The sequence below is a fragment of the Andrena cerasifolii genome, chromosome 9 (assembly GCF_050908995.1).
Source record: "Andrena cerasifolii isolate SP2316 chromosome 9, iyAndCera1_principal, whole genome shotgun sequence".
NCBI classification, from domain to species: Eukaryota; Metazoa; Arthropoda; class Insecta; order Hymenoptera; family Andrenidae; genus Andrena; species Andrena cerasifolii.
The window spans coordinates 7054410-7072103 of NC_135126.1; the positions used below are offsets into that span (position 1 = coordinate 7054410).

Consider the following 17694-nt stretch of genomic DNA (forward strand, 5'->3'; position numbering starts at 1 on the left):
GGATCCAATTGATTCTGTTCGGACATTATACGAGTCGTTCCTCGGTTACCCAGCGAACGCGTTTGTAGATCCCTATCGATAATTTTGATAGCGAACCCTAAGGAAGGCGAGGAACTGTTATCGCCGAAAGCGATAACGATCACGTAGCTGTGTTTTCGATTCGCCTTGCTCATTTATCAGCAGCCAATTTTGATCGAATAAGTTCAAAATATTTCTTTACTTCGCCGCGAGTGGCGCGACCCTCGCCGCTCGTGACGTAATACGAAATACTCGACAGTCAGAGGTCTGGGGGTCTGCTGCGTGACCTTGCAGTGTTTGTAAACAGACACACGTTGCCGTTGCAAAGTGTCGAAGATAGGACGGAAACGCGATAGAACGAAGCGTGTCACGAAGGATTCCCCGAGGAAACATCATAGACAGGCTCAACCACGGAAGCCATGGAGGTAGAGCCCGTGTGCATCGTGGAAAACGAAACGGTGAGTCGACAATTTGTGATAGCGATTCAAGTGACAACGTGCTCGTGTGATGCAAACTGGCATGGAAAACAGGCAACGAGATTACGCGCGTTAAACAAGATTACACCATGTTGTGCAAAGAGGGCGCGCGTACAAAATCTTTGGTATTTTTCCCGAGCATATTTGCTGCCCGGGTGTTGATGACAAAGGGCGTTGTTGCTTTCGTTTGACGTCAGGACATGTAGGACGTCGAGGGTTTGTCAAGGAGCCGCGGGGCAGAGGGGGGACATATGCACAACAGAAGGGTAGCTGTGGCCATGTGTGCGCGTCCGTTTTACAGTGTGCGTGTCGCGTTATAGTTAGCTGGCGTTCGATGTCGCTGCTCAGTTGTCTCGCATTTTTGCCGAATGATCGCGCCACCTGCCGTTCTTCCTCGTTCCCTCGGTTGCCCAACGATGACGTCGCAGTCTCCGAGCGATCATGTGACCGGTCAGGCGCGGAATGTGCGGGAGCTTGTTTCGGTGAAATATCCTTCGTTTTAATAACCGTTTACGTGGAAAATGGAGTTCGTTCCGGGTCCAATTCGCCCGAGATTAACAGCCACAGCATGAATAGGCCCCCTAACCACGAGACAACGTTCCGAGGGTAATAGTTTATTAGACATGTCCGGACACGTACCGATTCCTACCGGTGTCATGGCGTCATAAAGTCAAAGGCCCTTGAGGCTCTCCACTGTTAAGCAGTTAAATAACTATTCACTTACTAAATTCCGTTAAGATCGCAGCAAAAGTAACGAAGGGAACCGTGTCACTCAAATTAAGAATATTATAAGGTACAATCGTATCGAAGGCAGGAGAAATTCCATAAATCCTGTCTTTCCGCGTAATCCGGACGAAAGTTTCGCGAGCTCCCATCGTGTTACAGAGTTATTTAAAACCCGATAATCTAAACCGAATTCCATGCTAATCGTGCTCGAGTAGACGAATCGGATGTGGACGGATAAGTAACGTTTTGAATGTATTATTCGAAACAGGGCGACGAACATTTCGAACGCATGGGCCATGGCGTCACGAAGAAAGCGCGCGCAATTCGCTGTCGCCATTGAGAATTTGAATCTCGGAACGATGTCGCGCGAGGTTCGCGAGATCGCCGTGGCGCGTCGCGGTTGTCGTGTACGTTATTACTACCGGTTGCACTGTTCGGGCACCGGTACCGTGCACCACGTCCCTGTACGCAGCGTTCTGGCCCGTCAACTGCGCAGTTGACACAGCTCGGACGTCGCGTAGCACCGGTGAGTTCTCCATTCACGCTCTTTTTACTCCATTTACTCCATTTTCCGCCGTTTCGTTGGGCCTGCCGAGTGCGTTTACCGCGCGTACGCGTCCACGTTCGTTCACCTCGCAGCCAGCCGTGGTACAGTCAGTTCCGTTTCTCGAACGCCTTCTACGCGCACCGTTTCCGAACGATCCGCACAGCTCACTCTTTCCCGGCTAAACCGCACGGCACGCTTAATTCCTCGTCCGATCACCGTGCCTACCGTTTCGCCCCTTCACGCCTTTCCGCGAGGCAGATCTTCAGATTCCCGAGTGATCGAGAAAAATGCCGGTCGATCGCGATGCACAGCCAAGTTAAACTCGGTCGCCCACACGCGACGCTACTGCGCAATATTTAACGGTACGCGTTCTATGTGTCTCGAGGGAAAACGGTGCTCCTCGATCGCGAATTGTCTGATTTTCGAGGGAAGTACGTAATATTAATAGTTTATCTCGATGGTGTGCGTTGCCTTCGCAGCGATAAAGGCTGTTGCGTTTCAGCGCTCGCGATTGTGCTCCGTGCGGATTTCTACTCGTAGTTGCGCGAAATTTATCGCAATCCGAAGTCGTGGCTTGCAGTTACGTTGCGTTCACCCCGCAAGGGGATTTCTAGCAGTTTGTGTAGGCCTTTTAATCTTTAAAGGGCTCTCGTGCCTCCGAGGTCTCATGAAGCGTACATAACGAAAAGCGTGGGAAATTTGAACGAATCTTTCGATCGCTGAAAGTAGTTTTCTAGTCGGTACGTTTTAGAGTTAGGATAATTGTGGGAGAGATGCCTCTCTGGGAGAGGCGCCGCACCTTCGGTATTTCAGGGTTATCGGTAATACAATATAACACTGTCGATTTTATTTGCTTTAGACTGTTCGTTTAGGTTAGATTAATAAGCGAGAACGTGTTTCCATTATTACTTTTAAAGATTTTGCTAATTTTCGAGGTAAGCCGCACTTTGCCTCAGTAGTTATACGAGTTTATTTTTGCTGTCTTAGTAGTTGAAAATTCATAGTTTTGGGTGATATAATTTTTTTAATACGTTAAAGGAACTCTGTGGAATATTTCTCGGCCAGAATAGGTCATATAGCACTTGGAAATACGAAAGTGCGGCGTCTCTTCCGGACATTTGGGATAGATGCCGCACTTTTTTGCGCACTGCATCGGAAGGTACCTAAGTCGACTAAACGATGCTTTTAATGTTAAAAATACAAAAAAGTGTCTCAAAATAGATACCGCGATATCTCAAGGCAAATTATTTATTTTTTAATGACAAATCCGATAATCCGAATATATTTCTGGGCTTTTTACTCTTTTTCACATTTTATTTTTATTTTACGTGTAATAAATGTGGAAGGAAGAAGAAAAGACAATTAAGTTTAGAAAATCAGAAATAATATCTGTACCTATTTATTTTTCCAATTTCATTGTACCTTATAACTGTATAAATTAAACAGATGTTTCATTTTACTTTGCTTTTACTATTTTTTTTTAAAAATAAAAAGTTAAAATTAACAAGTTTAAATAGAAAATTAATCGTTTTTCGAAATGCTGCACCACTCCCGCACGTGCGGCGTCTCTCCTAAAAAATGGATGTTTTTAGTTTCAATTTTTTAAGGGTGACAAGTATTAAATTTCTGATTTTCTTTAATGCTAGTGGTAGGACAAGATGTTCGACTAACAATATGCATCCTTGGAATAAATTTTCATTGCAAAATTTAGACACGGTTACAATTTTGCGCAAGGTGCGGCAACTGTCCCACAATTACCCTAGCTCATTCGTGCCGCAATATCAAACAAACGTACGATACATCTGCTGTGCAGGGTGATTGAAATATTATTTCATAACGCGAGCAATTAACTAGCTTTTCAAGATCGTCATGCTAGCTAAATCACTCCGTATAACCACAGTCGTTGAGATTCCGTCTGAAATTAATCCCTTACGATTAACCACACGCATAGCGCTCTTATCCCGCCTTGCGCTTCGTAACATGAAATTTTCTCGCTCCTTCGAAACAGTCCATCTGTTTCCTTCGATTCGCCGCCACTCCAATTTATTTTCGAAGCAGACGGGACCCGGGAACTATCTCGTGGTACGACGAAAACAGAGGCGGTCCACCTTTGTACTACCTTATCCTTGAAATTGACGCTGCACTGTCCGCGATTGCAACCACTTTTCGTTTCCGAGCGTATTCGCTCGGATACGGCGGAGCTCGGTACAGGAAGGCAACTTGTTTACTCGCGCCGCTGATAACTATCGAATTGCACGCGCGAAATCGGCGCGCCGCGAACCCGGGTAGAGATGTTTCTCCACGGAGGAAAAGGGTTCGCAAAAGTGCGGCCGAGAGATTCTTGGCAATGGGACGCGGTAAGGGAAGGAACGTGCATCGCAATTTTCATAATGTTGCTCGCGTGTTTGGAAGCGTTTACTGCTGTGATTCCTGTAAATCTGTCGCGAGCTTCGGAGCATCCGTATCGCGATGTCCCGCAGCGAGTAGGAATCTCGCCTGGTACTTGGCTGGGGAAGCGAAGGGACCCAGAATTCAGTTGGATCGAGATTACTGATATCTCGTGCAATTGGTTGTAGATTACGTTTAGGAACTCGCTTACAATTTTCAGATTCCCGAGGTTCGAGAACGTTCTTCCTATATTTTCGCTTGCTCTAAAGCAAGCGTCCATCGCCGAGGGTGAGCCCCGAGTCGTTAGGAAATGAATGGGGGTCTGCGGAAGGCGAGGTATTTCGTAGTCATCCTCCGGGCACTGTGTCTCTATCAAGATCCTGATACGTTTGCGAAGTAGTCGAAGCGTGGCGAACGGCGACATCGTCACGACAGATGTTCCCTGCGTCGTAAATCTCCTACGACGTGTGCTTATCGATACGGGCACGCGGTCGCACGGTGGGGACCTTCTTCTCAGCTTTCCTTCCATAAATTCTGCTCCTGGACTCGGAGCAACGACTGCATTGCAGCTCAGACGGAGTGTAGGTAGCAAATTCAGGGAGAAGGAATTTGTCGGTAGCTTCCTGGGGACCACTAAATGGAGAGCACCCTTCTTCTAACCCAAGATCTAGTGGATCTTGCTTCAACTAAATACCTCCCTTTCCAACGACTTACAAGGGAAGATCCCTAACCCGAAGATTAAAAAAATTCAAGAATTTCCTCCTGATTTACAACGCAGATTTTGTTTGGTGCCCAAATTCTCTCTGAGGGGGTGAAATTAACCCCTGAAAATTCGGCTGTTTTCCGATTTTGCGTTGTAACTCGCGAACTGTAAGAGATAGAGCACGAGTTTCAAAACAAAAGTTACTTATTTTAATTAGATCTATCTAGGTGAAAACATTATTTTACAGAGTTATAACAGAAAATCGGAAAATAGCCCGATTTTCAGCGGTCAATTACACCCTCCTTAGAGTGAATTTGGGCAGCGAACAAAAATTCCGTTGTAATCAGGAGGAAATTCACGTTCGCAAAGTTTCGGAATTTTTCGAATTTCCGGGTTCGGGATGTTCCCTTGTTAGAGTCTTTCTGCGGGTCGCTGGAGCGTCGCGCGATTTTGCGCGCGTAATACTCAAATATTTGCACAAGCTTGTTATCGTTCAATCGAATGGAGTCGTCGGTGACTCGCTACGCACACGTTGGTTGAATGATAGCCGAGGTTACCGGTAGCTTAACCGTTCGACGCAGTTGTAGGAATCTGTATTAGCAAGATATAGGAAGTATCATTTGGCGTCTGGCGCAGCTCCGTCGAATAGCCAGCCGTTCAAGGTGCGAAATGTAAGTGGGAAGTTCGGCCGGCGGTCGCGAGATTCGCGCGGTAAACCGGCGTCCAGGTGAATTTACGGGATTTTCGCGGCGGCGCGATGATCTCGGCGCGGTGCTTCGCTATTGTATTCGCGGAACCTCCCTCGTTCATTGTTGCGCAGCGGCCTCGGTGGCGCGGTTGGAAAATTACGAGGCTCCCTTCGCCTCTTCCGCTTTCTCCTCCCCTCATCCGGTCGCGTTAGTATCCGACGAACAATGACATGGAAAAGTCCAAGGAGGCTTTAACGCGGGGTGTCGCGTCGCCCCCCCCCCCTCTGTTTCTCTTTCATTTATCCGTCGACGCTTTTTCCACGCACGCGAAAATTCATGTCGAACAGCGAATACGGCGCAAGCACCGTGCTTACTCGCGCTGTTAAATCGCCTGATTTGCATGGAACAGCCAGCATTCCCTACAGTAGATATGAGAGTAAAAAGGAGGAACTTTTATAAAAAAAAAAAAATGAAGCGCATTCGAATGCGCTTCTTAATGGAAATAATGATTAAAGTCTTAAAGGTTCAGTTGCGCCTCGCTGGCTCTCGCGAGTCCCCGGTCGAAAAGTGGTCGTCGAACTTGCGTCGTCGTCCTCTCGCGAGATTCAATTAGTAGGTCACTGATGAAAGAGCGGAGGATCGCGCAACCTTCGACGAACGGAGGTAATAATAATGTCGCACGGTGGATCCGGTAGCAGCGTGCATAGTGCCGTTGCTTCGCGTTCTCGCTAGCGTCGTAACGCGGAACGACAAAACCGCTCCGCGGGACGTTAGTGCGTCGCGATGAATTATGGGGTCATTAAGCATAAGCCGATATTAATTTTATAAGTGGTTCGCGTGACCATTCGTCGCTTGGACCCTGAGCGCGTGTACGGCGTTACGTTATCAATTTGCGTCTGCGACCAAAAACTCTGGCAGTCGCTAAAAACCGCGCACTGGCAGCGAAGCGCAACTGGAATCCGACGGTGCGATTCCTCGCGGCAAGTGCAATTAGCCGCGTTAACGAGACTACCGTGTCGAGGTCGGGATCGGCGAAAAGTAGGGTCGGAGCCAAAATTCAGGGGGAAAGTTAGCGGCAAGGCGGCGGGAAAGAGAGGTGTGAGAAGATTTCGGGGTGCTGGAGAGAATCGACTGGTGGGAATGTGGCTAACGCGTTTAAAAGGGTCTCGCCGAGGGACTCTGGGAGTAATTCCACTAATAATGGAAATTAATTGAACGACGAGTTCTTTCGGTGAGATTTGAGAGCGGTCTAGGTTCTAGGAACGGACGGAAGCCGTGGGCGAAGGGCTGGGGCGTGGCGGTCCGTACCTTTGTAATTAAAGGCTTTCCACTCGGAAGGCGATCGTCTGGAAGTTGTTCCGCGAAGTAGAAGGAATGGAATGCGCGCTGGCAAACGGGGGGTATTCTCGTCGGTCGCTTCGAATCAGTCGTTGAAGGGCTTGGGAACGATGTCGTTGTAATTACCATGGGCTACATCGTCGTTCCGGTGTCGTTCGGTGAAATCTGAAATGCAATAATATCAAAGGGCGGGGGAGGGTGAGGGCGAGTTGGCACGAAACAGATTGAATCGAACGGGGACGCCGGGTACGGTGTGCAAACACTTCATTAGCGCGAATAGAAATCCACCGGATACGTAAAAGAATTTTTATTCGCGGCCATTTGAATGGAGCAGCTCGCGGGGGCGGCCCCGTCGATTGGGGCCGCGCGTTATTTATATTTCAGCTTTGTCTTGGAAGCGGATTTCGCGTTAAACGAGCTTAAAGTCGGATCTGCCTTTGGAGAGTAGACTGCTCTCGTGGTTCGCCTCTGGTTGCGCGTAGAAGCGATTGCTCCTCCATTTCCATGTCGCTGTGTACCCTTCGTAGCCGGTTCGATCTCTGCAAGTTTCTGCTATGAATCTCGTGGTCCGTGTTGATCGCCCTATCAATACACAGCCTGCTGGTCTGCTATGATCGCCTTTGACACTGTCGCGTGTCCACGCAGCACCGCTCGTTCGGTACGTGTAAGCCGAGCGACGCGTGTTACCACATACGTGCCGCGACAACGCCCGGCGGGTCGTGCGTTCACGCCGTCGCTGGATTAAATCACGGTCCGCTCGGAACGGCGCGGCAAGCCTTGACGCGAACCGAGCTGCGTAACCGGGCCTTTGCGCTTGAGAAGCACGCGTAAGAGGGAATCGCCCGGCGAGCTGCGAAACTACAAAGCCTCTGTGCTCGATTGTGTACAATGTGGTTTACGAGCTTCCGCTCCCTGGCGCGGTGCCCTGCTGCCGAGCATCCGGCTGCGCCGCGCCCATGGAGTTCTCCCCGCGCATTCTTCGCGGCTCTCTAGACTTCAGACTTTTAGGTAGACCGTTGCCGTAAACTGGGGGAACATTGGCAGTACGGGGCATCTACTTAACATCTATTAAAAAGGAAAAGCAACAAAATTTTATGCATTTTCACACTTGTATTACTATCACAAACGATGCAATGTTATAATAGGGTGCCTAAAACAGATTTAAAAATGTTAATTAGAAAAATAAATAATAAAATAAAAGAAATAAAGTACATTGAACATGAAAAGAAACAAATTTAAGTGTTAATGTAAGTTCAGATGTGGTAAAACTTTAACGGTTTAGTGCTATTTATATATGATGTGCCTATGTTACACGGTTACGGGGTAACATCGGCAGGTATTTAATATATATTAAAGAAGGATAAGGACAAAAATTTGATGCATTTTGACACTTGTAGTGCATTCACAAAAATGCAATGTTGTGATAGAATACTTAAAGCAAATGTAAAAAAAGTTAATTTTTATATTATATAGCAAAATGTTCCAAAAACATGCCAATGCTCCCCCAGTTTACGGTATCTTCTAGGAGGAAGAACAGTTTCATTAATAGATCAGACCCCGAAGCCTTAATTGGGCTCCGATCTGATCTTCTTAATATTGGTGTTCGTTGCGATGGACACTTTGATAAAGGAATCGCCAGGTTTTCCAGAAAGGTGGACGCGCGTCGTCCGACACGACCCAAATAGTAGGCGGTAGCAGTACAAAGGGGCTTAATCTAATTTTTCCATTCAGCCATCCCGGCCTAGCGTCTTCGTTCGCCGACACCGTCTCTCGCGAGTTAATTATATTCTTAGCTTTAAGACGTGCCCGAGTGGCTCGCGATGGGTGCCCCGTAGCTCGCGGAATCCTTCCACGAATCGCCCCGTCCCTCTCTCTCTATCCCCCGGCCCACCTTCTGTTCCTGTATCTCGCTACTCATCGCGGAACATCAATTCCATTTTCCACCCACAAAGACCTGCGCGAGGAGTCGCGGCGGATGAGGAGAGGGAGGCACAGACGGTAGGATAGAGAGAGTGAGAAAGCAGAGGCGGCTAGCAAAGAAGTCGTGAGCGGTGGAGGGAAAGAAAGAGGATTCGAGGAGATTTAATACCAGATAGGATTGAGAGGAAAGGATAGGGCCGAAGGTAAACAGCTCCCCTAAAAGGGGGCAGAATTTGTATTTTGTCACCCGCGAGCACATGCATAGCTAAGCCTGCGGCAGCCGCGCCTGCTCGTCGCAACAACCGTGCTCCGGGGACGTGTAAATTTTAACGGGTCGCGCGGGGTCCGCCGAGACCCGAGACACCACGCCTACGCTGCGTGCGTTATACTCGCTCGTTCGTGCCTGCCCCTTGCCCTCTCCAGGGGGCGCGTGATCTCGTTCTTCCAGTTCATCCTCGAACGATCGTTTCACCCTTTTTCCTCGGTCCCCCGTGGACCACTCGAACGACGTTCCTTCCTCTCCAGCGACTTCAACTTCCAACGACAACGATGACAATCGCGGGGCGCGCCGCATACGACGATGCCGCCGGGCTATTAAGGAGGAACACCACTGCGACGGCCGGAAAAGTAAGCCATTTTTATGAATTTTTTTCAGGAATAATATACAGTTTTCATAGAAAAATTTTGTTACTTACCTTTAGTACGCTGTCTTAAGAGACTATACAAATAAAAATAAATACGAAAACATCCATAAATTGTAATGTATTAATTAATCTTCTAGACTCCCCCACGTGAGCTGGTTTAAAGTGTAACTATGGAACAACAGGTCCGAAATCAAATTTAATTTTTTTTTTATAAACTATATGAGTGTAGTTTCCGTTGTACGTACCGATTTCTTAAACAAATTATTTTTTAAGAAATGGTGCGCTTTACAAGAAAAGTTTCAAAAATCCTCGAATAAGATGGACAGTTTTTCGAGCGTATTTCAAAACATTTGTATTCAATCAAAGAATCCATACGTACGACGGAAACTACACTCATATAGTTTATAACAAAAAAATGAAATTTGATTTCGGACCTGCTGTTCCATAGTTACACCTTCGACCAGCTCGCGTGTGGGGGTCTAGAAGATTAATTAATATATTAAAACTTATGGATGTTTTTCTATTTATTGTTTTTCTATAGTCTCTTAAGACAGCGTACTAAAGATAGGTAATACAATTTTTCTATGAAAACCGTAAATTATACCTGAAAAAAAAATCTTAAAAATGGCTTACTTGTCCAGCGGTCACAGTGGTGTTCCCCCTTAAACGAAACGTGTTACGATCGAGGGAGGAGAACGTTGATACACGGTGATCCGTGAGCGAGAATTCGTGGACGTAGGTGGCTGGGAACGGCGCGCTTAGACAGCGTGGTGGATACTGATTTCGCGCGTCGAGAGCTTTTAGCGGGCCTCGCCTTGCTGCTCCTCGCGACTCAATAAGCTTTTGTTTCCATTGAAAACGCAGGGCCTTGTTCCCCGCGAGCTCCAACCAACTCGTTTGAGATATTAATCAGCGGCAGGAAGGAACGACGGATAGGGCGGCGTCGCGCCGCCGCGGGGGACTCTTATTCCCCGTTTTCGGATCTCTGACCTCCTTGCTCCGTGGCTGCGGTTTTTCGCGGGGTCTCGAGTTCGACGGGACAGGGGTACAGAGGTGTACTTCCATCTGGTATCTAGATATCGATCACTCTGTGTCGACCGGGCTTCGGAAAGCTTCGCGGGTCGCGGTCGGTGGTGGCGATAGAGTTTGTGTGCTTTCCCTTTGAATAATTTCAGAGTGCAATAATGGAAGTGCGATGTAGAATAACAGACTTGGTATATTTACGCTAAGTGGAGCAGAGAGAGCTCCGAGATATTGACTGCATGGATGGTTAAACGTTTTCTTTGCGGACGTTGAATAACCCCATCCTATTGTTCCACGCGTGCTTCGAAGGTGAAGATCGTTGTCAAATTGTTTGTCGCTTCTGATAACTGGGACGGATTCTCTTCCGTCGCTGTATTTCTGCGGATAATACGTCCCAGACACCAGAAATAGGCTGAAGATCAGCGAATAGCCAAATCCTTATATTACATCGTTTATTCTCATTGCAGGAGGGATCTCGCGGCGATCGGAAAGAGGGGGGCAAGAGGGGACGCAAGCCTGGAAGGAAGGCGTCCGAAAAGTCGGATATGAAAGCCAAGCTCGGTAAGAAACTTCTTAACGTACAGTAATGCTTGGAGGAAAGTTTGAAATGTGAACTGTAACGAAAGTACACGGAGTGAAGGGATTTCCCAGAGTGATGCCGCAGCGCAGTGAAAGTTTGGTATTAAAGTTTAAACTTTCCCTTGACCACCGTCGCCTGTTACGCGTCGAAAAACTAGAGACAGTCTTGCCCGCGTTTCCCTTGAACACCGACACTCGATCACACTCCCGCGATCCTCTTCGACCTGCATTCTCCCCCAGCTCCTGTAAACGCAGTTGAAGGTGGCGGCGGCTGCAGTCGGCTGGCCTCTCCGGCGGAGCATCAAGCGCGAAAACAAGCTGTAACCGAGCGCGTTACACGGGCCACGTGAGAAATACACGTCCGTTGATTGCGGAGCGTCGAGTGGCCGTCCGCGAGGGCCCAAACTCATGACACCGTAGGAATATTTATCCCCAGCGCTGGATGAATATTTATGCCGGGTCAACGTGGCGGCGGGAACCAATGTTCTCGATGTTGTCGCCCGAGAACTGCCACGGAAGCCGTATTTTGCAATTCCGTCGTTTTGCCAGGGTAGACGGCGGGGGTAGGTAGCTCTGGCGCGAAGACGCTGCGGAACCAACGTCGGGGGGAGTAGCTTGTGCACATGTTGCTCGTTCCAAGCTACTCTGCTTACTAATTTTACGAGATTATTTTCCCCGTCAGTAGTCCGACCTGTTTCATTAAGAAATTTTGTAGCCGCATTTTCCCACCAGCTCTCTCCTACTTCTCTTTCTTTAGCGCGTTCCCATTAGTTCCCTTTCTCCTTCGTTGCGGATGGCTCATCGAGGCCATGAACGCCGCGTTCACCTACGAGCAGCTCGGTAAATCGCGCAGATGAAACAATCTCCCTGCGGATTCGATGTTTCCCAGTCCCTTGTACGTTGCGCGCTTTATCTCCCCAAAGCTTCCACCCTGTACATTCGAACTGGTTCCTAACGTCGGGAGAAAGCTTCGGGCGGATGGGCGGCGGGCTTTAAGCTCGTTTTACGACCAACGAACTTTCGCGTCCGCAATCCCGCGCTATTCCCGGCTCTCTCGGCGAACCGCGCGATTCCTCTTATATTCTTGTTCTACGCGATTCCGTAATTTTCTATTTGCTACCCTCCCCTCGCTCGGATCCACGCCGCCTACACCGGGGTGTGTGTGTACCTTTCACTCGCCTTTCTTCCTCTTATCGCCCCGTTGTGTCTCAGCGGCCACGATTTCTGACGCTACAGCGATCGTTCGGTTTTGCCCCGTGGCAGACGTCCTAAATCCAATTCCCCCTAATTTCGTTCGCGCGCCCGCGATCCCTCCAGGGGACCGACAGGATTCTGCTCCCGGGCGCGCTGCCTTCCTTCAAGCGGAGTCGTTCGATTTCCCTCGCAACCTAGTGGATCTTACGCGAACCCACAAATTTCGGAAAACCTCGTGGCTCTGTCAGAATTTATTAAACTTTCACGAGGAGCTGGCGCGTTTTGCGAAGTTAACGGGTCGATTTCCTCGTTGACGCCGAATCGATCCCCGCCAGAGTGCATCCGAAGCGTGTCGCGTCCAATCTCTGCCCGGTAGAAGTCTGTTCGACGTGGAATCTCGCGAGGTGGGGGAGACTTTTTGAAAAAGAAAATCCGTGAGGGTGGACCGGCGACGGAACGTTCATTTCCGCGTAAAAGGTGGAAGAGGCGTAAAAGGCGGGCTTAGTGAGCCGTAGACGCGATAATAGCCGGGACCCTTGATCGTAAAGGGTCTTTATCGCGTCGCGAGAAATTTGCAATATCGCGCGACGGGCTATTACCATTGATTTTATCATCCCCATCCCCCACACCCGTCTTCGCGTACCCTCCACCGAAAACCGTGCCCCGCGGACCAGCCGCATGGCCGCCATTCGTCAAGACTGATACGCGGCCTCGGTGCTCGCGTGAAAAATCACGCGTCACATTTCAGTTACGTGGATTTATCGTTCCATGGTTACCGTCCAGCGCGAGACTGCCCCTGTCCTTCACTTTCGTTTGTAATTTTTGCGCTCGAAATTTATGGCACCGCCGGTGATGGGAACCGGGGAATATTTACCGACGCCCGTTTCTCTCGCATCGGACCGTTTGTAGCGTTTCTAGGGCAGCCGTGGCTTTCGTAATTTCGGCTGTAACGCGCATCAGTGGTTTCATCGACGGAGCTTGGTCCTCCTTTCGGTAGGAGACTCGATATCCTTAGCGACACTGCGTTCGTTCGCGACTCGAAGGGGGACTTGTTCGATCGAGAGATGCGAAACGAAGTGGTGCGAGGGTGGCGGTGGTAATTTGGTAATCTCAGGCGACTGTGTACTTAGAGCCATTCTATCTGTACCTACGTTACTTTGGATCCAGACCCTTAAACAAACTCTCTTTGACGCGCAGCGTTGCTCGCGTCGCTTTTGTTTTCTATTCCAAATGCAAGTCCGTACATCTTCCTTGCGCGTCTTTCATCGTCTTCATTTGCAATTCCTACTAAGTGGTTCGTTCTATACAGCGCGACACGTCTTATTAATGCGCTCCAGCAATCTTAGGCAAATCCATCCCGGAGAAAAACGCACCTTGTTATTATTTACTTGACCATCGAGTACGTCGGCACGTACGAAGGCGGGTTTATCGTGCTCTCCTGGCTTCTGGGTATCATTAAGCCGCGAATTTTTACAGCCGCGCGTTATACACCCTTCGTATTTCTTGCCGCGTGATTCGTCGTCGGGAAACGGAGCGATATTTGCATTTCGCGTGGAACTAGCGCCCGCAAGAAAACACCATTTCAAACGTATCGCAGCGCGTTATTAGAATTCGGTGCTGCTTATCTCGCGAGCGCCAGACTTCGCACAGAATTCCCCCCTGCATTTTTAACGCAGTGGTCTTTCGATTTCGCGCGGAAAATTCGCTGAGCGAACAGAGCTTGCGTTACAGACGCTTCCCCTGTTTGCCTTTCCCTACCTCTCCCCGTATTCGACTTTCGGATCGTTTCTTAAGCCTCTTCCGCACTTGCGCAAGGCGTAGAAAAATTAGGCATGAAATTTGTTAGATTCGACGCCTCCCTCGTTTTAATTCCCATCAATTTCCCCTCCAGCGGAGAACAAAACACCCTTCGTTTTAAGTTTTTCTCCTGCAGAATTAGAATAGTTGAAGCTCGAGTGGGTGTAGCGTACGCGCGACCAAGCGTGTACAAGGCTTAACGACATTTCGACCTCGTCTTCTCAAGCTTTCGCACCTCTCGGTTTATTTTTGCAGAGCGTAGCCGCCAGAGTGCGAGGGAGTGTCGTGCGCGGAAGAAGCTAAGGTATCAATACCTCGAGGAGCTGGTGGCGGACCGCGAGAAGGCTGTGCTCGCTCTTCGAAAGGAGCTGGAGACGGTGAGTCTCGTTTAAATTTTCCACCGCTTTATCCTCGCTCGTCTTTTCCCCGAGACGATTCATTCCGCCCGTCATACTTGGTGGGAATATCCCGTCCTATCCCTTCGTTGCCGGCTATGCAACGAGACGATATAAATCCTTTCCCTTGGAAAGTTTTGCTCGCGCGGGAATGAGTTATGCGCCTATTATTCCGCGCACCGCCTTTACGGCTGGACGTTTTTAAAGTCGTACGTGTCGGCGATTAAATAACCATGCCCGTCTTTTCTCGCGTTCGGATAGCAGAGTTGCACGTCCCGGCACCGACGCTCTGCATCCGCCCCGTGCGTTAATATCGTAAATTCGCGGCAGCGAGTAGAAGAACACGGAGGACGGCAAGTTTTCCCGAAGAATCGTAAACATGCCGCGTCTCGCCCTCATTTTTTCGCAAAGAACACGCGCGCCTCGAAGTTTCCGGAATTAGTTCTGGCACCCAGGACGCGATAAGGGACGCGAGCGCCCGTGAAAGCATTGGGAAAATCCCGTAACTTTCGTTCCCAATGCCCTCGCGCGCTTCTATTCGCGAGATACCGTGTTAGTTACGTTGGAAGTGCAAGAAAGAAGAAAATCCGTTTGCGCCGCGACGCGCGGTGATCGGTGGCTGTGCTCCGAGAGCGCCTGTTTGCTTTCGATTCCGACGGTCCAGCATGTAGAGTGAAAATAATTGGCGCTGCAGTCAAACACTCGAAACGTATGTATATCTGCAATGTGTCCGATTCCAAGTAGCGCGGGCCGTCTTCAACATGTTACAACCTACGCTCTCTTCCAGTTTCCTGGAAAAACTCCGTGGAAAAAACGTCTCCAGTGTGTTTGCCCTGTATCCTAGCACCGTCGTCGTCCAAGATCGAATCCAGAAGGGAGAAGTCTATCCCGCACCGACACTCCACCAATCCAAACCACTCTTCCTCTTAAAAGTTCCCGCGAACGCTTTGGGTATAACGAACGACGCTCGATCCCGCGCCACCTGGAAGCCCTGGTAACCGCTATTTTTCTTTCAGTATCGCCAGTGGGGGTCGGATTTGGACGCCGGTCGAGTTCCCGATGGGCTACAAGCGATGCTGGAGGAGTTCGGCTCCCTGAAGCGGGAGAAGGTGGCCAACTAGCCTAAGTGGGAGACACGCCAGTCACCGACACCGAGCTCCGTCGCAGTTTCTCTGTTTTAAGCTTTTACGAACGTACTCTGGTAGTCGCCAGCTTTACACACACTCATCAACCCCGTGGTTCTTCGTGTCGAAGAGCAACCACCGGGGCCAACAACCAGTCGAGTTCAGGTCTTTCTCAGCGGCACGTGCCGTGCCACGGTTCCCCTCGACGGCCGATCCGTTGAAACTACCGCAGAAGATAAAAGAAAAAAGGAATCCTGCCTCCGTTCCACGATTCCATCCCAGCTTCGCTAATCCCTGCTCGATCCTATAGTCCCCGCGATAGTAGTCCCCCCGTCCTTCCTTTCAAGGCAGAAGCCACCTCGGCGTTCTTGTTTCTCCTTGTTATTATTGCGTTTGACGTTACTTTTGTTCACGGGCATCGTGAAAATTGTTCGCCTCCCTTGTTGCTTGCGACCCCGTTAAGTTGAACTATTTTTGTTTGATCGTCGTTGAACGGCGGCGACGACGAAGTCAACTTGGTCGGCCGCGCACTCGACCCTGGCGCTCGATGCGCGCGTCGCACCTTGACACTGTACCTTCTCGCGCGAAGTGTTAGAGAGCACGGCATAAAAAAAAAAAAGAGACGGTTATATATCCCTGTTACGCGTAGACGACGGACGATTTTTGTGCATCGTTGCTAGAAAAGGAGAAAGTTTATCAGACAGTATTCCCCATGCTCTGGAGAGTCTGTCGCTTCGGGCATAGTCCTTGTTTTCGAAATCCATCGCCAAAAGGGCGATCTTTTGTTTTTAGTCGCGACGCCGCTGCTCGCAGCCACGTGGCCAACCGTCGCCCGGATGGAAACGGTATTTTTATACTGTGAAAGCTATTCATTTTGTACAGATTATTCTTATATATTCGCGGAAACTTGTTCGTATTATCTGGAGGAAAGTCTAGAGAACGAATAAAATGGATATTTTTAAAGAAACCACTCAGTTTTCACGTGCACTCGAATTCCTTTATGTCCTCCCACCTGACGAAACAGCGACACGGTCGTCAGTGTCATTTTGAGGACGTATTTTTTGACACCGCAATTTCGCGTTACGCTCTCCCGCGGCGCACAAATTTGCATATACCGCCGTGAAATACGTTCGACAACGAAATCTCTGTTTCGATTTACGCAGATTGCAGCGCAATCTCCCCATTGATATTATCCACGGCGCGTCGAAATGGCGTTACTGCTGTTCGATGAGATAGAGAGTGGGAGAGGGGAAAAAAAGTAGGAAAAGAGCGATGCACCGCGCTACCTGGCTGCACGGTATCTGTGTGCGTATGCAAAGCACAGATATTGAACTGCTGACCCGTGCTTTGCCAGCTGTTTGCTAGCCTTTCTGGCCAAACGAGGCCAGACCGAGCGAGAATAGTGTCGGCGATAATGATTGAAAGAAGAAACCGATCGACCTGAGCGCTAAGAATACGACATTATTTTGGTCTTTTGGACGGTGCAGCTTGTGTTATTTAAATGAATGAGTCGAGAGACATCGCGGCCATCTGTTGGAATATTCAGCTTCGCGCTCGTCCACGGAGCATGTCGCGGTGTACCCGAAATGGGTTGGATTCTTCGTCTGAAAGGATTCGGAGAAGTGTGAAGGTTCTTCTATAACACCTCCTTCCGGAGAAAATCGATTTCGAGGATCCGCTCCGTGGTTTGAGCGCGACGTGTCTGTCCATTACTGGTTACTTCTACTTGCCGCACGAAATCCGACGCGCCAGTAGAAACGTCTAGTAATGGACAGACGCGTCAGCCGAGCGCTCGATCGCTGCCGTGTCAGACGGATCCTCAACCTCCAATTTCTCGTTACTCCAACCACTCCGCTTGCTTTTGTACGGGGAACCGCTTTCGTTCAGGTTGCACCGCGGATCATGGGCCACCGTTTACGTAACGAAGATCCCCCGGGGAATCGTTTCTTGATACGTTCCCGGGAAATCGCGTAAACATTAGCCGCACTTGCGACGATCGTAAAAGCGCGATGCGCTCGTGGACGCGCCCTGCATAACGGCACGCCATTCCTCGGGCCATAAACTGCGACCCATTCAATTTCGTTTCCGTGGAAAAACGCGTTCCCAGCGGACGCGCGCTGCCCGGCCGAGTTC

The 17694-nt window shown here is 49.5% G+C and overlaps 1 protein-coding gene across 1 annotated transcript; it reads left to right on the forward strand.

Moving 5' to 3' along the window:
* The first annotated feature begins 294 nt into the window (after nt 1–294).
* Reptor-bp (REPTOR-binding partner) lies at nt 295–16528 on the forward strand. The gene is made up of 4 exons (XM_076820522.1): nt 295–476; nt 10940–11033; nt 14298–14419; nt 15454–16528. The coding sequence occupies exons 1-4, from the start codon at nt 438–440 to the stop codon at nt 15556–15558; spliced, it is 360 nt and encodes a 119-aa protein (XP_076676637.1). The 5' UTR covers nt 295–437; the 3' UTR covers nt 15559–16528.
* The last annotated feature ends 1166 nt before the right edge of the window (nt 16529–17694 follow it).

Coding starts and splice junctions, on each gene's coding strand:
- Reptor-bp (XM_076820522.1), top strand. CDS start 438: ATGGAGGTAGAGCCCGTGTGCATCGTGGAAAACGAAACG. Junction 11,034..14,297: donor GGATATGAAAGCCAAGCTCG/GTAAGAAACTTC, acceptor TTATTTTTGCAG/AGCGTAGCCGCCAGAGTGCG. Junction 14,420..15,453: donor TTCGAAAGGAGCTGGAGACG/GTGAGTCTCGTT, acceptor TTTTTCTTTCAG/TATCGCCAGTGGGGGTCGGA.